This window comes from Diaphorina citri, unplaced genomic scaffold (assembly GCF_000475195.1).
Source record: "Diaphorina citri unplaced genomic scaffold, Diaci psyllid genome assembly version 1.1 scaffold27, whole genome shotgun sequence".
Classification (NCBI taxonomy): domain Eukaryota; kingdom Metazoa; phylum Arthropoda; class Insecta; order Hemiptera; family Psyllidae; genus Diaphorina; species Diaphorina citri.
The window spans coordinates 73,037-94,692 of record NW_007377465.1 but is presented as its reverse complement, the minus strand read 5'-3'; the positions used below and the strand labels follow the sequence as shown (position 1 = coordinate 94,692).

Here is a 21,656-nt window from a genome sequence, read left to right as displayed (position 1 = left end):
ACAAATAAAAACAAAACCCTGTAGTCCATACACAATTACACATACTCGTACATCACACATAATCTTTCAATTTTACGTATAACGCTTGAGTTACACTTGATCCTATTCCCGAAAGTCGCGCAAATAGTCTCTATGCATGTGGTTACATAAGGCTGAACCTGTCGACAAATAAAAACAAAACCCTGTAGTCCATACACAATTACACATACTCGTACATCACACATAATCTTTCGATTTTACGTATAACGCTTGAGTTACACTTGATCCTATTCCCGAAAGTCGCGCAAATAGTCTCTATGCATGTGGTTACATAAGGCTGAAAATCGTACCTAGTCATTGTAACCGAAGCGTAAAAACTAAAAATATGACACACGTATCATATTAATATAATATATATTGTTCCGAAAATTCCATTAGAATCAATCATATTTTACACTAGTCGATTTTGTGTATCTTCTACCTACACAAACGTTACCATTTGATTGAGTCTTTACCTTGCCAGTTGATTTTCCACAACAAAGCCTGAAGAAAATCCGACAAATCTCCAATCTCCTTCAAGAAAGTTGTGTCGTAATGTTCATTGTCCACTCTGCGCTTGTTGCATTTGCGCTTGCATCTTAGCAATCATCTCCTGCATACGTTGCAACTCGGCTTCTTTCTCTTGAAGGATGCGATCCTTCTCCAGATTGTTGGCCATTATAGTATCCTTATAGGTCAGCACAAAAAATAGGTGATGTATTTGAAAAGGTTCAGGAATGAACAAGTCATTTTCCACCAGCTAGTTTATTAGTTTTTTTTTTAACGTCCTAGTCAAGGCATGGAATTTTATCTCAATCATGTCATTTTGATGGCTAAGTGATTTTTTTTTTTTTTTTTTACAGACCTTCTCCAGGTTGTTGGCCGTGGGTTTGCTGTCTTCGGTAAGGGACACGGTGCGCTTTGGTACAGGCACTCCCTTGACTAATCTTTCTGAACGATAGTTCTCGTAGTGAATCTTGAAAAAATGAATGGAACTTGATAATAGAGTGATTGAAAAAATGAAAATACGCAAAAAGATTCTGCCCTAGAAACTAGAAGGCCCTCATTTTCTATGCCAATGAACGTCGTGCTAGTATCTGGACTGATAGTTTGTAACATTCCGTTCTGCTGGTTATATATCAGGGTGCATTCAGATTTCTTAAATTCAAAAAAAAAGGCGAGGTGACAAAGTCCAATAGCAACTAACCTCTTGCCTAATTTCCTGTAGGTATTGCACATGCGTAAATTGTGTAGATTAGAATAGAATATACCTTGTTTATCTTGCTGGGTCTTATATAATTTGACATACATATTATGGGGAGTACATAGGTATTACAGATAAAAAAACGCCCTTTTTTAATTTGAGCAATGGTCTTTTAATAAATTTGTAATTTATTTTTTTAAAATATTGTACCAAATACATAAGACCTTGTTTAGACTGCGGGAGTAAAGGGACTTTTCAGTCTCATTCTGTCAGTATAAGCAGGGTATATTCTAATCTATTGAAATAAAACTTACCTCTTGAGTTACTTCCTGTAGGTCTTGCATATGGGTGACGAGCATGGTACGTAGTTTGGTAAAGTCGCAATGTTCTGGGTTTTCCACCTCTACCACACCCCAAGGGTATTGTCGACCTCGCACCTTGTTACCTCCGACTTCTAGAACCGTGTTGGCACCGCACACCGCAAACGGGACAGCTTCCTTCAGCTGACGTACCTGGAGAGGAAGTAAATCGTGTACTTGTTATCCCCTGGGGCCACAAAGTGAGTTTAAACTCCGTTTAAGTTAACTCTCGGATTAAGCAATCAATCTCTTTTTTTCTTCTTCTTCTTTTTCAAAAAAGCAACTTACTTTATTTTTCAATAAGAGAACATGAACAATGATAGGTTGATTGGTTGCTTAAAAACAACATCCCGTTATAACTGAATACATTCCATTTCTCATGAATTAGTTACACAATGAAAGAAGCAAATGTAAAAATATAAACTTAACTTAAGGGGGGTAAAATATATGAGTATATAAATTAAAATAAAATACCGGGAGATTATTGGCATGATGGAGGAATGTTCAAAAAGAAAACTAAATTTCGTTGACCAAAAGAAAAATTAAATTATATGAAACTTAACTTAAGGGGGGTAAAATATATGAGTATATAAATTAAAATAAAATACCGGGAGATTATTGGCATGATGGAGGAATGTTCAAAAAGAAAACTAAATTTCGTTGACCAAAAGAAAAATTAAATTATATGAAGTAAAAAAGTACAGTAAAAATAATGAACTAGAGATTACTAAAATTACTGTTGCCCTCAAAAGAGATTGTTGCCCGCTATTGTGGAGAGCCTTTACTTCGTCAAGTTGTCCAAACGTGATATAAATTGGGCAACATAACCAGTAGGCATACGAGATGTAATCAAAATCAACAGCATGTAGTACTAAGCAGGAAGGTAACAACTAAAATATGGCATTTGTTGAAAAACAAAACTTACAAATAATAAGGTTTCCTATGTACACAAATGCTGGTCTGTCTTGAAAAGTTAGATCTAGTGTAATAGAAAGTAAAAGTAAGTACGAATAAGTAACTGTAACAAAATCAGAATGGCAAGAAACATATAACAGTGTAACTAAGTTGGTTTGAAATAAAAAGTTCGTCTTGATATATTGAGATTCAACGGTTAGGTCTTTTTGGGAATTTGGGGGATAAGACCTTTAGAAACAAGGAAAATATGTATTAAAAAAACTATCGAAAACTATCGATAGTTATCGATAGTTTTTTTGAAAACTATCGATAACTATCGATGGCGCCGACTAAATAACTAATCCATGTCATCGATCTAATAAATTGTAGGTATATCTCTAAGAGATCTTTCATGTCAACAAATAGGTTAATTAATAAATATTCTGAAGTACCTCAGTATCTAATTTTTTGATTTGACTCGAGCTCGAACCAGCAACATCCAGATCCGAAGTCCTCTGTTAGGTTGTTATCCGTAACAGGGCTACCTACATTAGCCAGTCCTAGCTGACAGTATACATAACCAAAGTATTTCAGTAATAGTAATAATAAATAATTTGGTGCTTTTTGGATTTTTCGGATTTTTGCTTTTGTTTACAAATTTCGTGAATAAGGTGAGTACACACGACTTTCCTTTAGACACGAAAGAAGATCATAAATTAAAGGCCATTTCGAAATCGCACAACTTGCAAAAGGCTGAATTAGTAGATAAATAAATTATTATTTTTATCTTATAAATTAAATTTTTAAACTCAGAAAGACTTTTTTATGGGAGATTTTTTGGAATTTATCAAATAATTTGAAAGCCAAATTCTGATGTCTGTGTGCCGTGTGTACTTAGCTTAAAAATTCGTTCACACGATCGTTCACTACCGAAATTATTTCCCTGGAGCGCGAAATTTCAAATTTCAAGTTTCAAGATTTTCAAGTTCGAAATGAAATCCTGTGGAAAAAGTTGGGAAAAAGTGAAAATTTTAGCAATAAAAGTCAATAATCAAGGAATTTACGATTTACCTCTCTTCTATTGGAACATTTGGAACAGTTAAATAAGTCGCATAAATCAACTAGTAATTTTCAAGTTCGAAATGAAATCCTGTGGAAAAAGTTGGGAAAAAGTGAAAATTTTAGCAATAAAAGTCAATAATCAAGGATTGTCCATCATACCATACTCTGTATTCCTGTGTCTAAATAACTAAAATCCATGTCATCGATCTAATAAATTGTAGGTATATCTCTAAGAGATCTTTCATGTCAACAAATAGGTTAATTAATGAATATTCTGAAGTACCTCAGTACCTAATTTTTTGACTTGACTCGAGCTCGAACCAGCAACATCCAGATCCGAAGTCCTCTGTTAGGTTATATGTACATATGTACGAGTATGTACTATGTATTTATCCGTAACAGGGCTACCTACATTAGCCAGTCCTAGCTGACAGTATACATAACCAAAGTATTCGTATGTACGAGTATGTACTATGTATTTATCCGTAACAGGGCTACCTACATTAGCCAGTCCTAGCTGACAGTATACATAACCAAAGTATTGTACGAGTATGTACTATGTATTTATCCGTAACAGGGCTACCTACATTAGCCAGTCCTAGCTGACAGTATACATAACCAAAGTATCACAAGTTACGCACGGGCAATACCTACCTACAGGAAATTACGTAAGAGGTAAGTTGTACACAAGTTAGGTGCTATTGGACTTTGTCACCTCGCCTTTTTTCTGGAATTTAACAAAGCTGAACTCGCACCCTGACATAGCCAGCAGAACGGAATGTTGCAAACAATCATTCCAGATATTAATCGTGCACTAAAATGAGGGCCTTCTAGCATAGAAAATGAGGGCCTTCTAGCTTTGGGGTCAAGTGGATTGGAACACATCACATGCCTTCAGGCACACTCCATGTTATGGATCTAGGTTTTCCATGCCCTTGGGATCAGTTTAATTTGAAGGCCAGAATTATTTTGCGTAATTGTTGGCCGTGGGTTTGCTGTCTTCGGTAAGGGACACGGTGCGCTTCGGTACAGGCACTCCCTTGACTAATCTTTCTGAACGATAGTTCTCGTAGTGAATCTTGAAAAAATGAATGGAATTTGATAATAGAGTGATTGAAAATAAAAATACGCAAAATAATTCTGGCCTTCAAATTAAACTGATCCCAAGGGCATGGAAAACCTAGATCCATAACATGGAGTGTGCCTGAAGGCATTGTGATGTGTTCCAATCCACTTGACCCCAAAGCTAGAAGGCCCTCATTTTCTATGCTAGAAGGCCCTCATTTTAGTGCACGATTAATATCTGGAATGATTGTTTGCAACATTCCGTTCTGCTGGCTATATCAGGGTGCACTCAGCTTTGTTAAATTCCAGAAAAAAGGCGAGGTGACAAAGTCCAAAGCACCTAACTTGTGTACAACTTACCTCTTACGTAATTTCCTGTAGGTAGGTATTGCCCGTACGTAACTTGTGTAGAATAGAATAGAATAGAATATACCTTGTTTATCCTGCTGGGATAGGATTGAAAAGTCCTTTTCCCCCGCAGTCTAACCAAGGTCTTATATAATTTGACATATTACGGGGAGTACATATTACAGATAAGTAAAAACAACTTGATTACATTTAAAAATAAAACTTACCTCTTGTGTGACTTCCTGTAGGTCTTGCATATGGGTGACGAGCATGGTGCGTAGTTTGGTAAAGTCGCAATGCTCTGGGTTTTCCACCTCTACCACACCCCAAGGGTATTGTCGACCTCGCACCTTGTTACCTCCGACTTCTAGAACCGTGTTGGCACCGCACACCGCAAACGGGACAGCTTCCTTCAGCTGACGTACCTGGAGAGGAAGTAAATCGTGTACTTGTTATCCCCTGGGGCCACAAAGTGAGTTTAAACTCTGTTTAAGTTAACTCTCGGATTAAGCAATCAATCTCTTTTTTTCTTCTTCTTCTTCTTCTTCTTCTTTTTCAAAAAAGCAACTTACTTTATTTTTCAATAAGAGAACATGAACAATGATAGGTTGATTGGTTGCTTAAAAAAAAAAAAAATAGTAAGAAAGATGCAGGGAAATGTTAGAAACATAAAGAGACACAGGAAGAGGAGAGAGACAAAAGAGGGAGAGATAGTAAGAAAGATGCAGGGAAATGTTAGAAACATAAAGAGACACAGGAAGAGGAGAGAGACAAAAGAGGGAGAGAATCCTACCTGTTCCTTATAGTCTTCGTCTTCATCACTATCACAGTCAGGCAGGGGATAGATGGTTATACCGTTCTGCTTGATCTCATCCATTACCTGGAAATATAAATGAATTAATATTAATACACATACACAATGTAATTAATATGTAACCATAGTTTGACCTTTTGTCACGGGCCGGGTTCCCAAAAAGTTCGCGCTTTTCACTGCACCTTTACAAAGTTCAGTTTAAGTATGTAGCTCAAAAATTGTCCGCAGGACGAATTGCGAGAAATGTACGGTTCGGCCGCTTTGCAGGCCATAATTTTAAAAAGAGTTTGCACTTCTCAGGATTTTTGATTTCGGCCAAAGCCACACAGGATGTGGTGTTTGCTAGTTCAACACTACACAAGTCTCACTGTCAAAAAGCCTCACAATCATCCTAATTTACCAAAGTATGTTTTTTGTTAGCCTTACTTTCTTCTTGAGTCGTTGTATTTCCTTTCTGGTCAAACAGTCAGCCTTAGCTATAACTGGTACAATGTTCACTTTGTTGTGAAGTTGCTTCATAAATTCAATGTCCAAAGGTTTCAGTCTGTAACATACAGAAAATAATTATGTTAGGATTGGACTGCCAAAAATTTTGCAGTCTTCTGTCCTTCTCAGGCAGATTTGACCCACCTGTAATGGAAACTAATTTAAAATATACTTCGTCCCAGACAGGGGTAATTTTTGTGAGAAGAGGTTATTTATTAATAATTGTGTATCACTCGATTTCAACAAAAAAATACAGAGAAGTTCCTGATAGACTAATGGACACTCTTTACCCCCCCCCCCCCCCCCATACACATACTTACACAATGTAATTAATATGTAACCATAGTTTGACCTTTTGTCACGGGCCGGGTTCCCAAAAAGTTCGCGCTTTTCACTGCACCTTTAGTCCCAGGTCGCTCAAATTTTGCAAAGAGATTCGATAAATAATTTATGTTTGTAGATCAAAAGTGTCCGCAGGCCGAGTTTCGAGAAATACACGGTTCGGCCGCTATTGAAAGCCCTAATTTTAAAAAGTAGTTTAAAAAAATGCACTTCTCAAGATTTTTTATTTTGGCCAAAGTCGCTCAGGATGTAGTGTTTGCTAATTCAACACTGTAAGCCTCATTGTCAAAAAGTAATCATCCTAATCTACCAATGTATGTTTTTTGTTAGCCTTACTTTCTTCTTGAGTCGTTGTATTTCCTTTCTGGTCAAACAGTCAGCCTTAGCTATAACTGGTACAATGTTCACTTTGTTGTGAAGTTGCTTCATAAATTCAATGTCCAAAGGTTTCAGTCTGAAACATACAGAAAATAATTATGTTAGAATTGGACTACCACAAATTTTTAAGTCTTCTGTTTAGAACAGCAGGTTTGATCCATCTGTTAAAGAAATTAATGTAAAATATACTTTGTCCTAAACAGTTGTGTGAAGAGGTTATTTATCAAGAATTGTGTATCATTCAATTTCAACTAAATTTTACAAAGAGGTTCTTGATAGACTAATGGACACTCTTTACCTCTCTCCCTACCCCCACCCTATATATTTTATTTATAGTCAAAGATGTAAAATATACTTTGTCCTAAACAGTTGTGTGAAGAGGTTATTTATCAAGAATTGTGTATCATTCAATTTCAACAAAATTTTACAAAGAGGTTCTTGATAGACTAATGGACACTCTTTACCTCTCTCCCTACCCCCACCCTATATATTTTATTTATAGTCAAAAAGTGTTATGAATTTAGTTGAACTTACCCATGTCCAAATGGTGAAATGAAGTAGAAACAACAATGAATTCGATTGTCCACAATATTCCGTCTGTTGAGTCCACTTTCATCTCTCAGAAACCTTTCAAACTGGTCATCAATATACTGAATGATCTCATCAAAACTGGAGAAAAAAAGAACAAAAGATAATATTAAAAGACAGAATTAGAGGGAACTCTTTTTTTTTTCTTTTCTTTTCTTTTCTTTCAGAGATTTGATAGAGAGAACTATAATAATGGAAGTCAAATCATCCCAAAATCAAAGAAGGAAGACATCTTTCAAACTGGTCATCAATGTACTGAATGATCTCATCAAAACTGGAGAAAAAAAAAGAACAAAAGATAATATTAAAACATTAAAAGACAGAATTAGAGGGAACTCTTTTTTCCCATTTTTTAGTCCGTCCTTCCTTTATTATTACAATAGTAATAAAAAGGTATAAGGGACGGACTATTGTATTCGCCTCGGTGTCGTCTAGAGATTTGATAGAGAAAACTATAATAATGGAAGTCAAATCATCCCAAAATCAAAGGGAGAAGGAAGACAGGATAGGAGAAAGGAATGTCTTCCAATAACAAACCTTATCTGTTTAGGATAAAGTTTGTCCCAGGTGGGAATTGAACCTGCAACCTAGCACTTACAAGGCAGGTGTGCTACTATCCAAGCTAACTAGGCTGGCTAGGAAGCTAGGAAGTGATATCTAATGGTAATAAGTGTAGGTAATTGAACCTGCAATCTAGCACTTACAAGGCAGGTGTGCTACTATCCAAGCTAACTAGGCTGGCTAGGAAGCTAGGAAGTGATATATAATGGTAATAAGTGTAAAAAAAAAAATAAAAAAAAAAAAATAAGCTCAATTACCTATTAGTATTGTTGATGGCATCCCCAAAGCCTGGAGTGTCCACTACAGTCAATCTCAGCTTCACACCTGTAATAAGTGTAAAAAATAAGCTCAATTACCTATTAGTATTGTTGATGGCATCCCCAAAGCCTGGAGTGTCCACTACAGTCAATCTCAGCTTCACACCTTTCTCTTCAATTTCCACAGTTGAAGCATCTAACTTAACAGTTTGTTTTGTTTTACCTGAAATATATCACAATGAAAATAGTGGTACATACTAGGGTATAGACTTAGGGAGTAAAAATGGCTTGGGAAATTAAATACTTAAAGGAAGGGATTAAAATCAAGTGATTGAATTTTCAATTTGTACAATGGATTTATTTTTTTTATTTTTCCCCCAAGTGTTTCAACAATGGACTTTCTAAAACCTTGAAAAAGGATACCAATATAATGGGATTTACCTATGGCAACTTAAAGGAAGGGATTAAAATCAAGTGATTGAATTTTCAATTTGTACAATGGATTTATTTTTTTATTTTTCCCCCAAGTGTTTCAACAATGGACTTTCTAAAACCTTGAAAAAGGATACCAATATAATGGGATTTACCTATGGCAAGTATAGACTTAGGGAGTAAAAATGGCTTGAGAAATTAAATACTTAAAGGAAGGGATTAAAATCAATTGATTGAATTTTCAATTTGTACAATGGATTTATTTTTTTATTTTTCCCCCAAGTGTTTCAACAATGGACTTCCTAAATGCTTGAAAAAGGATATAAATACAATGGGATTTACCTATGGCATCTGGAACCACTCTCTCAGGATAAAGGTCTGTCATAAACAGACTGTTGACTAGTGTAGACTTCCCCAGGCCTGATTCTCCCACTACCATCAGAGTGAACTCAAAACCTTTCTTCACAGATTTCCTGTGCACTTGATTTGGGAGATTTGCAAACCCAACGTAACTAGAGGAATCATTTTTTGAAAACTGAAAAGAAAATAGGAAAACACAATATCTTTAATATTACCTATCTAAGTAAATAAAGACTGATTATCCCACCCAAATAGGTAATCAAGTTGCAGTTACCTCAGAACAATAATAAAATTAATGTTCTGTACCTATGGCATCTGGAACCACTCTTTCAGGATAAAGGTCCGTCATAAACAGACTGTTGACTAGTGTAGACTTCCCCAGGCCAGATTCTCCCACTACCATCAGAGTGAACTCAAAACCTTTCTTCACGGATTTCCTGTGCACTTGATTTGGGAGATTTGCAAACCCAACGTAACTAGAGGAATCATTTTTTGAAAACTGAAAAGAAAATAGGAAAAACAATATCTTTAATATTATCTAAGTAAATAAAGACTGATTATCCCATCCAAATAGGTAATCAAGTTGCAGTTACCTCAGAACAATAATAAAATTAATGTTCTGTGGCAGTTACCAACTCTCTTCTGCATGACTACCTAGTTTTTCTTCTTCTTCTTCTTCTTCTTCTTCTTCTTCTTCTTCTTCTTCTTCTTCTTCTATTGTTAAACCAATGTACATATGAATGTACTCTCATCTCTTGTATAATCTATGTACTAACATACCCAAACCTCAATTTACATATTCTCTTGTTTATTCTTCTTTGATTGTCATATATTCACAATTTCACTGATTTTGAGATTGCTTTTTTTTAGCTCTTTCTTCTTCTTCTTCTTCTTCTTCTTCTTCTATTGTTAAACCAATGTACATATGAATGTACTCTCATCTCTTATATAATCTATGTACCAACATACCCAAGCCTCAATTTACATATTCTCTTGTTTATTCTTCTTTGATTGTCATATATTCACAATTTCACTGATTTTGAGATTGCTTTTTTTTTAGCTCTCACATTCAACACAACATTCTCATTATCACAGTGCATATTTGTCAGAGCTATTTCCCCACACACCCATGTAAATGTTATACAATGGAGATGGGGTGTCTTATGCAGAGATTACAGTTCAATGTGAGATAACAGACATCCTTTGATAAATACCTACTAGCCTTCTTCCACTCCCTAGCAGACAGTAAAACAATGGATCCTGTAGAGTCTATAGACATTTTTTAAATGAAATATTTTAGTTGATACTTACGGCTTTCAGTAGATCTGACATTTCTGGAGGATATAGATGAGTTCAAAAGTCAATAAACTAACTGTAAAGGTAAAGGCAATTAAAACCTAATTAGATGAAATTAAATACCATAAAATACTACTCAAATGCCAGTTTGGTAGAGGAGGAGAACTATCGATAGCACTATCGATAACTATCGATAGTTTTGACTATCGAACGCTATCGATAGTTGAGACTTGACTGGTCAATAAATTAACTGTAAAGGCAATTAAAACCTAATTAGATGAAATTAAATACCATAAAATACTACTCAAATGCCAGTTTGGTGCTTTTTGGAATTTGGATTTTTCGGATTTTTGCTTTTGTTTACATTTCGTGAATAAGGTGAGTACACACGACTTTCCTTTAGACACGAAAGAAAGATCATAAATTAAAGGCCATTTCGAAATCGCACAACTTGCAAAAGGCTGAATTAGTAGATAAATAAATTATTATTTTTATCTTATAAATTAAATTTTTAAACTCATAAAGACTTTTTTATGGGAGATTTTTTGGAATTTATCAAATAATAAATTCTGATGTCTGTATGCCGTGTGTACTTAGCTCAAAAATTCGTTCACACGATCGTTCACTACCGAAATTATTTCCCTGGAGCGCGAAATTTCAAATTTCAAGATTTTCAAGTTCGAAAATCGAAATGAAATCCTAGCCACCTATTCAGATACATTGTTTTCATTCTCAGCAACAACTCAATTCAGGTCAAGATAAATTCTCATTTCTATTCTTCCTCTGTTAATGTGTCCTGTGGAATAAGACAAGGTTCCTCTCTTAGTTGTGCTCTCTTCAACATTGCCTTAACTGATATTGCCACTTTCCTTCCTGTTAACATCAAATTCAACTTATACATGGATGATCTCATTATTTACAGCAGTCATAAAGACCCCCATACCCTTCAGATTTCCATCCAAGATGCTTTACATTCTTTGTCCACTTGGTCCAATTACTCAGGTTTTACCTTTTCTGCTGATAAATCTGTCAGTATGATGTTCCATCGTCTTAGACATTCCCATCATCCCCCGGTCTATCTCAATAATATTGAAATAAAATATAAAGAGTCACATAAATGGTTAGGTTTAATTGTTGACTCCAAACTGAACTGGATACCTCAGATCAACTATCTTAATAACAAACTTAAATTGTCCTCAAACATTCTTAAAATGCTCAATAATCCTTCATGGGGCCTTAATAGATCAATTCTTCTGAAAATATACAATTCTTATTGTAGACCCATCACCGACTATGGTTCAATAGTTTATCAGTCAGCCAAACCTAGTGCTAAAGGCAAGCTCAACTCTACTCACAATAACTTCATTAGGTTATGTACTGGGGCTTTCAGATCCTCCCCACTTGATAGCCTTTTCTGTGAAAGTTCAATCCCTAATTTACAATTCCGCTCTAACATTCTTATGACAAATTATATCTCCAAATTAGCTGCCAACCCGAATCATATGCTTCATCACTCCTTAATTCAATCTTTTAACAACCCCTCCCCTGACTTCCTCAACAAGCCAAAACCTCTATTTGTTAGATTCAAAGACAGTAATTTGATTTCCTTTGATGTCCAAAACGTCATCAAACTTGTTTCTCATAAGGAACAATGGCTTGTACAACCTATTTCATTTGATAGGCTTATTAATGTGAAGAAAGATAATTGTTCCTCCTTGGAAATTCAATCAGCCTTCAATCAATACATTTCTAAGTTTTCTGACTTTTGTCATTGTTTTGTTGATGGTTCCAAATCTATGATAAATACTGGCTGCGCCTTCTCTGTTGGAGACGAATATTTTTCCTTCTCGCTTAACCCTATCTGTTCTGTATTTACTGCTGAACTCTTAGCCATTTTCAAATGCTTACAACGAATTTCCTTAATTACTGTTGGTTTCCCTAACAAGAAGTTCATAGTATTCTCTGATTCTCTTAGCGCTTTGAAATCCCTCGAAAATCCCAACCCTTCTTCTCCTTTAACCTTACAGATTTTAAATACATTGGACTCGTTATCTTCTTCTAACCAACAAAAACTTGTCAACTGTAGTGGCACCAGAGAAAAAGTTTATCAGTCACTCTTTTGAAGAAGGAGCTGAAGTTGAAGGATTCTTGGTAAAAAATGTAACACCCATTCCAGAATTTCAAATGACAGCTATTAAGTTGCAACATGTGAAAACATTAGCTGAATATTTTCATCTGAGTAGAGATGATTCTAACAATGTGTTTGCTGTAGCATTCAGAACACCTCCACCTGACTCAACAGGCATTACACACATACTTGAACATTTATCTCTATGTGGAAGTGTCAAATATCCTTGTAGAGACCCTTTCATGAAAATGTTAACACGCTCAATGGCTACTTTCATGAATGCCATGACAGGACCTGACTATACATTCTACCCATTTTCTAGTCAAAATCATTGTGACTACTTTAATTTGATGTCAATATACTTGGATGCTGTATTTAATCCTCAACTGAAACAACTAGATTTCATGCAAGAAGGCTGGAGGTTAGAGCATGAAGATATTAAGGATCAAAACTCACCTATTATTTTCAAGGGTGTTGTATTCAATGAAATGAAAGGGGCTTTTTCAGATAACAGTTATATCTTTGGTGAAGCATTGATGAATAATATCTTGCCCACATATTGCTACAAGCATGTCTCAGGGGGAGATCCCATTAAAATATTGAACTTGAAATATGAAAACCTAGTCAACTACCACAAAAAACATTACCACCCAACTAACAGTAAATTCTTCTCATATGGTAATTTTAACCTAGAAGACCATTTGTCTTTCATTAATACTAATTATTTGTCCAAGATAAATCCTTATCAACACCATCGCTCCAGCACTGCTGTTTTACCTGAGCCAGCTTGGGATAAACCTCGTCAGTTACATATCCATGGAAGGCATGATCCTCTGGCTTCAGAAAATCAGTCTCACATTGCTATCGCTTACAAATGTGCTGTTATGGATAACTTCAAGGACGTGTTTGTTCTAAATATTCTTGGAGATCTGCTGCTGAAAGGTCCAAATGCCCCATTCTATAAAAACTTGGTTGAAAGTGGGCTTGGACTAAGTTTTAGTCCAGTGACTGGTTATGAAGCAAGCATCCATGATACTTTATTTACAGTAGGGTTACAAGGTGTGGATAGCAACAAATTTGATGAAATCATAGGAGCTGTGAACAAAACGATTGATGAAGTGATAGCTGAAGGATTTGATAAAGAACGAGTAGCGAGTGTATTACATAGTCTTGAGTTAGTTTACAGTAGGGTTACAAGGTGTAGATAGCAACAAATTTGATGAAATCAAAGGAGCTGTGAACAAAACGATTGATGAAGTGATAGCTGAAGGATTTGATAAAGAACGAGTAGCGAGTGTATTACATAGTCTTGAGTTATCACTCAAACACCAATCTTCTAACTTTGGATTGAACTTATTGTTCTGGCTTGTGCCATTCATGAATCACGACTGTGATGTTATACACCTCCTACACATTAATGACCGTCTGAACTGGTTCAAAAAACACATCCAAGAAAATCCTACATACTTGCAGGAGAAGGTTGATGAATATTTAAGAAATAACCCTCATAAATTAATCATCACAATGTCACCAGAGAAAACTTTTGATGAGAAACTAGACAAAGTTGAAAAAGATATTTTGAAAGACAGAATTTCACAAATGAATGATCAAGATCTAAACAAGGTTTATGTCAATGGAACTGAACTCAGAAAAGAGCAAGAGAAAGAACAAAATATTGATGTACTTCCCACCTTGAAAATTTCGGATGTGGATGACCATGTAGAACGAGTTGTTACCACTGACAAACATATATTACAAGTTCCAATTCAACTCTCAACACAACCAACCAATGGCGTAACATATTTCAGAAGTGTTGTTGACACTAGTAAACTATCACCGGAATTAAAGCCATTGGTACCTCTATTCAACTATGTGATTAATCAAATGAGAACCAAGAACTATGACTTCAGAGAGATGGATCAACTCATTCACATGTCAACTGGTGGAATTTCTTTCAACTCTCATTTGGGAGAATCTTGCTCCACGCCCAACGGATTTGAAGAAGCAATTCTAGTATCCAGTCACTGCTTGGAACATAACAATGATAAGATGTTTGATGTGTTGTCTGAATTATTCAATAATGTTCAGCTTACTGATCTCAACCGTTTTACCACTCTGGTCAACACGTTATCTTCTGAATTGATTAACGGAATCTCTGGTAATGGTCACAGGTATGCCATGTCCATTGCATCCTCTCTAGTAGATCCTGTCTCTGAGCAGAAAGAAATCTACAGCGGGCTAAGTTTTGTTTCCAAAATCAAAGAGATTGCTCAGTCACCTAAGCTTGAAAATATCTTGCAGGACATTCAATCTATTGGCGCACACGTTCTTAGGAAGGACAGCATGCGATGTGCTTTGAATATGTCAGCCCAATCCAACGCTCCGGAACGTTTAGAAAGTTTCCTTCAATCTATTCCCGGAGATTTTACATCACAACCTGGTCAGACAGTTCATAGCTTCAATGTGTCTGGTATTCAGAAAGTTAGTCACGTGTTACCATTCCCTGTGAACTTCACTGCAAAGTCACTACGAGGTGTTCCTTTCCTGCACAAAGATTATGTCGCCCTCAAAGTTCTTAGCAAATTCCTGACTACCAAATATCTGCTGAGGGAAGTGAGAGAGAAGAATGGTGCGTACGGTGCAGGCGCTGTCGTGTCGCCATCTGGTGTTATTCAGTTCTACTCTTATCGAGATCCCTATGCTTTGGAAACTCTGGCTACATTTGATCAGTCTACGCAGTTCTTGGCGGATACTAAACTCTCAGTACAGGATTTGGATGAGGCAAAGCTCGGTGTGTTCAAGGAAGTAGACGCTCCTATTCCTCCTGGTAGCAAGGGCATGTCCAAGTTCCTGTATGGGAAAACTGATGAGATGATAGAGCAATATAGACTGAGTGTGAAGCAAGTCACTGAGGATGACATCAGGAGAGTGGCAGACACCTATCTCAGCAGAGATGCTACTGAGAAGCTATCCAGCTATGTTGTTATAGGACCCAAGTCCAACAACTTGGGGGATGAATGGAAAATTGTTGAACATGATAATTAATTGTAACGAAGAAATCTCTCCCTTTTATACCTTAATTTTCATAGTTCGAAATTAGGAGGCTACGCTAGATTACCTATACTTGTGCACTTACCGTTGTATTACTATTTGCATTTAAGTTAACTTGGGGGATGAATGGAAAATTGTTGAACATGATAATTAATTGTAACGAAGAAATCTCTCCCTTTTATACCTACTTAATTTTCATAGTTCGAAATTAGGAGGCTACGCTAGATTACCTATACTTGTGCACTTACCGTTGTATTACTATTTGCATTTAAGTTTTATTATCATATAGATGCATTATTTGACCTATATCCTGTAGGTATGTATTATTTTATTAAACTAATAAAAGTAATTTTAGCATTGGTGCATTGTTCTACACAGCCACGTCAGAAGATGGATACTTAGATAGTATCTAGTATCTAGGTAATATATTTAGTTCCTTCACACTCTGTTTAAACAAAATATATTTTCACTCGAATCTCATGTTACATGTAAAATACATAATTTATTATGACTACATTTTGTATAGTACTCTTACCTATTCTTCTCGTCTACGAATATTTCCTAACGCTTTATTTTCACAGATACAACTTCTGTAGGTACTATTAGAAAATTTAGTAGATACCTTTTTAAATTTCTGCAAAATAATGGTCAACAGGTACCTAATGACAATAAAAATACCTATGGGTAAAAATCCCATTAAAAAAAATAAATAAAAAAAAATCCATTCATTCTTTTAGTTGGGTAAATTTCTGCACAATTGCAGACTGCAGTCTTTCACAGTATGGTTAGGTAAACGTATGCTCTTGTGGTACATCTGGTACGTATCTAAGGTAGAAACACGCTATCATCGCGTCACGTGAAGTCAGAAAGATCTAGTTCAAAGTTTCCCCAGAAAATTGTAGGTAATCTAGTTCAGGACAGCCACAGTGCTGCCACAGTACCATCACGTTACGTCACGTCACCCCACAATATGATAAGAGACCTTGGTTTAAGTACAGGGGTAAAGGGACTTTTCACTACTTTTCAGTCCTATCCCAGCAGGATAAACAAGGCTGTATTTCTCTTTCACAGGACAGTATGTGCGTTCTGCTACTACGGGGTGGTGCTGATGACGACCGAGTTATTCGAAGCCTCTGACACGCGATGTTCCGAGTCCCCAATAGCGGCCGCCAGTGGGATGTTCAAACCCGTGGACACCTGTACAGCTGACTGTCGGCAACTTAAAAAAATCCATTCATTCTTTTAGTTGGGTAAATTTCTGCACAATTGCAGACTGCAGTCTTTCACAGTATGGTTAGGTAAACGTATAAAATCAAGATAGTCGGTCGTTTCAAGCTATTAATAAAGCCAGATCACAGATATAGGAATTCCGATACTCCTGCAGCGTATAGATATACTCTTTGCTTTGCCTATAGGTAGAAGGTACAGCCGCGTGGCAATGACCTACAATATCATCCTACGTGAACCCGTTCCTGTCCATCACTGTGGAAAAAGTGAAAATTTTAGCAAAAGTCAATAATCAAGGAATTTACGATTTACCTCTCTTCTATTGGAACATTTGGAACAGTTAAATAAGTCGCATAAATCGACTAGTAAGTATGACAATCAAAGAATATTCTTATTTCAGTTTTATTATTCATAATGATGATGAAATTCAAAACGGGTGATGGGTGATATATATGTTATTCGAACCCAGGACCTTCTGCATGGTAAGCAAGGGCTTTACCACTGGGCTAACCGTGCCCTCAAACGCCTTTACAAACCATCGTAGCATACTCATACCGTAGTATGCCTCTCATGAGGTGGTCGAGGTCGAGAAGAGACACAATACTCCCCATTTATCCCCTTTAGATGCTGGGTCAACACGAGAACACCAGAATGTAACCCGTTGAAAAATTTGCAATCGAAATATGAGTGCATTTTTTTTTTTTTTTTTTTTTTTTTTGGGCAATGGCACAGTGCCTCACTGTGGCTGCCTTCAGCTCGCTCATGAATGTAAACAGTTAGTAGAAATAGTTCCGCTCAGTCGTCACAAACGAAACAATCTCAGGCAGAATGTTCAGTTCTGAGTGCAAGAGAAATCCATTCACAAGAAATCGAATCTCGCAAAGGAAACTCACGTAGGAATATTTGCAGGTGAGTCGAATTATTTGCACCGTTCAATTGAATTACTCGCTCGATAAAAATTAAATCTATAGATATGTACCTGCCTAGATTTAATTTTTATCGAGCGAATTATTAAATTAAATCTACTGCTCCGGTATTTCCTATAAATTAAATTAAAATTCGGGTTTTCCATTTCTATCTGTATATCTACAGATAGAAATACGTGAACAGATATTTCTTCTCATTATGGAAATTTTACCTCAATAGAGGAAGGTAGTTATGTTGGCGTTTAGAAATTCTGTATACCTACAGATAGAAATACGTGAACAGATATTTCTTCTCATTATGGAAATTTTACCTCAATAGAGGAAGGTAGTTATGTTGGCGTTTAGAATTCATTAGGTGCAAAAAGAGAAAGGTTTAAGTCCTGTACCTACAGTTAGATGTGTGTATGTTTTTATACGTCCTCTACAATGTCATATTCCATTTAATTTCTTATTTCGATTTTTCGATAAATATTAATTGCTCTATGGCCTACTACTTTCTAGCTTTCTACACGTACCCACCTATGTTGCATCTGTACCTACATTCCATACCTAGTTAGGTTAATTAATACCTACCTAATTAAGTACGTAATCCTGGCAACATAAACTTTGAAGTAAGAACGTTTTAGGGCCTTACGTATGGTTTTATCTCTTATGATAATCTTCCTACTTCAGAAATCTTCAGGATGTGAGGTTGAGTCGTTTTTCTTGTATGTGGGAATCTGAGAATGGCTGAATGGCATGATGTCACTTGTTTATTTAACACACCTTGAGTCGGTAGTCCGTACGAATATGGATTTGTATGTCGGTTTATACTGGGTATCCAGAAATTTAATTCGTAGATAGTAATTTACGTATATTTTTCTTTAGAGAGAAGAGAATTTTCCAAAGTCCAAACAACGGTAATGATGCGTTTTAAGACACAATCTTGCCAGTCTAGATAGCTTGGAAAATTATAGCCTGCCTTGTAAGCGCTAAGGTCGCGGGTTCAATTTCCGCCCAGGGCGTACATTATCCTAAACCGATAACGTTCGTTCTGGGAATGCCCGCCTTTCTTCTATCCTGTCCGCCTTCTCTCTTCGATTTCGGGACGGTAAAACCACCGTTGTTACAGTTCCCTCCATCAAACCTCTTGAATAATAATAATAAATGCTTGAGCTTATTAATTTGAGTCAGCACATAATGTATTCCATTCAAATCAATCATATTTAATTCAATTTCAGTCAAGGTTCTACTCTTTGCAAAACCCGCAGCAGTCACCCGTCAAATATGGTTTTATCTCTTACGATAATCTTTTCTCACTTCAGAAATCTTCAGGATATTAGGTTGAGTCGTTTTTCTTGTATGTGAGAGAGAATCTGAGAATGGCATGATGTCACTTGTTTATTTAGCACACCTTGAGTCGGTAGTCCGTGCCAATATGGTCCGTCGACGGTTTATACTGGGTATCCAGGAATTTAATTCCTAGGTTATAATATACAGAGTGTTTCAAATCCTATCCGTTGCGTCACGGGTGGTGCGAGGCAAGAGCGCAGCTAGTAAATATGAAGATTTGGACGGTCCAGATAAGAGCTCATCCGATGGGGGCAGAAGAGGAAGTGGAGGAGGAGAAAATATGATGGGACAAGAACTGGAAATGAACTCCGTGTCCATAGTTCCGGACGGTAGGTGGCCACAGATTCTTAAAATCAAGCAATTAAATTTAAATAGCTCGTTAAAAGTATGGAATACAATACGTACATAATTTTAATCGAAATATTACAAATGCTAAATATCATCTAGATTCTAGATACCTATCTAAATCTGAAATAGAATAGCCTAGTAGTACCCACTGGAAACATTTGTATCGCAACAGTTGCTCAATTGTTGCGAAGTAAATGTTTCGAAAGTTAAGCATCTTTCAAAATAAAACCTATTACATACTAAAAGCCAAGAAAAACGTTTCAGAAATGAGTCTGGACTCTGGAGAGTAAAAAGGGGCTGAAGTGTTGCAAATACATAGGTACCTCCTTGTTTGCTTAAAAAAAAAAGTATAATCCACTCAAAAAATCTAACATCCTCACTTTCCTTCCCTCATCCAGGATGCGTTGGATTTGATAGCAATCAAACAGCTCAACATAATGGCTCTGATAGACGAGGAATCCAAGTTTCCCAAGGGAACAGACCACACCCTCCTTGCTAAACTACACAAGACACATGGCCTGCATCGTAACTATTTGAAACCTAAGAGCGACATCAATACTTCGTTTGGGCTGAATCACTTTGCCGGTGTTGTGTTCTACGATACACGAGGTAAGTTAACCCGGCTGTTTTGTCATGCAGAAGGTCCCGGGTTCGAATCCCACCATCAGTGGGACTACAGGCGAGAGCGCGTGGATATTTGACGCGCCGTATGTATGCGCAAAAGATGTGGGCGATTGTGAAGATACAAGCGCATGTACGTCGCATGATAGCGCAACGGCACTACCAGAAACTACAGGTAAGTTGAGTACTATAGTACCTGCCTCGGTGGCATAGTGGTCAAGACGCTCGCCTGGTAACCAGGAGGGCGTGGGTTCGATCCCAGCCGAGGTATGGAATTTTATCCTCATTTATTTGAGAATTTGACCACATAATAATAGAGCTCTAAGGGTTAGGTGGTAGAGAACGCCTAAGGCGTTAACCTCGCCTAGTGGTTACCTTCCACTCAAGAGTCTATTATTATAGTATTTGTGTACTTAGGTACTTGTATTTCAGAAAAGATAACATCTGTTTAGGATGTTGTTGTTTTCAAATGTCGGGAACTTGGCCATTAGGTCATTCTCCCACGTGCGTCCCAATACCCCCAATGTAAAAATTCCTCTTTAGGATAAAATTCATCTCGGGGGGGAATTGAACCCGCGACCTAGCGCTTACAAGGTGGACGCGCTACCCTCCAAGCTAACTAGGCTGACAATCTTCTACTTATAATAAATGATAAAATTAAGGTATTGTATTCTAATTCTATATCCATTCGATGTTCATTGTCCCCAGTTCGAGTATCAAAGTCAGATTGAAGCGCTCAAGTTAAAGCGCAAGGAGGAGCGCGAGCTGAAGGAAGCCGGTAACAAGCGCGCTAAAGAGATAGCCGAGCAGCACTACAGGTATGGACTTATAGGTCTCCCTATCCACCTCTGTGGCTGAGTGGTCAAGAGCACTGACTCTCAACAACCTGGAGGTGCTGGGTTTGAATCCCGGCTGGGGCGGAACCAGGCTTCAAATCACCCTGGGAATAAGGAAGTAAGTAAAACTATTTGTAATATTCACAACTATAGAGGTCATTAGAGACCTTCAAGGCCCTCTAAGATCTCATTTTCCAACTTCAGTTATTTTTTCTTGTTATACCACCCCACTGGTTACTAACAAAAGGTCATTTCAAGGCTGAGTGCAATCCAATACCAAGCACATAGAACTCTGACTCTTGAATAGCTGTGTCAGTATGATGACCACAAGGTCTATAGAGTTTACTTACGGGGTAGTAGGACAATGAGACCACTATGGGTGCACAAGATACCAAAAGGGCAATACCTAATTGAGGTATCCTAATAAAATGAAATACAAAGATACCAAGGTTAGTTCAATTGATGTTTAGGGTGTGTAAGTTTATTCCCATGATGTTTAAGGTGTGTAAGATTGTTCCCATCAATTCACCTGTTGTCAGTTTTTTGTTCTCACCTGTTTCCAGTGCCATGGAATGCTACAAAGCCAGATGGTTCAGGCATAAGATCTACAGGGTCTATCATGTTATCCTCTTCTTTTTCCTTCACCTTCTCAGGCTCTGTGTAACCAACAGGAGGTGCAAAGTCCACCTAAAACAATATAAGATAAACCATATTATGTAGTAT

General features: G+C 36.8%; 2 protein-coding genes across 2 annotated transcripts; one reads left to right on the top strand and one right to left on the bottom strand.

Moving 5' to 3' along the window:
- Positions 1-396: 396 nt before the first annotated feature.
- On the bottom strand, positions 397-10,615 carry LOC103510464 (septin-1). Its single transcript, XM_017444700.2, has 9 exons — positions 10,480-10,615; positions 9,475-9,667; positions 8,476-8,599; positions 7,505-7,639; positions 6,929-7,046; positions 5,744-5,830; positions 5,178-5,375; positions 4,524-4,615; positions 397-695 (listed from the first exon to the last, which is right to left on the bottom strand). Exons 1-9 carry the CDS (start codon positions 10,498-10,500, stop codon positions 578-580), a joined length of 1,086 nt encoding a protein of 361 aa, XP_017300189.1. The 5' UTR covers positions 10,501-10,615; the 3' UTR covers positions 397-577.
- Positions 10,616-11,363: 748 nt separating this feature from the next.
- LOC103510650 (presequence protease, mitochondrial) lies at positions 11,364-16,181 on the top strand. Its single transcript, XM_026824516.1, has 4 exons — positions 11,364-12,057; positions 12,521-13,756; positions 13,896-15,748; positions 15,912-16,181. The coding sequence occupies exons 1-3, from the start codon at positions 11,364-11,366 to the stop codon at positions 15,635-15,637; spliced, it is 3,672 nt and encodes a 1,223-aa protein (XP_026680317.1). The 3' UTR covers positions 15,638-15,748; positions 15,912-16,181.
- The last annotated feature ends 5,475 nt before the right edge of the window (positions 16,182-21,656 follow it).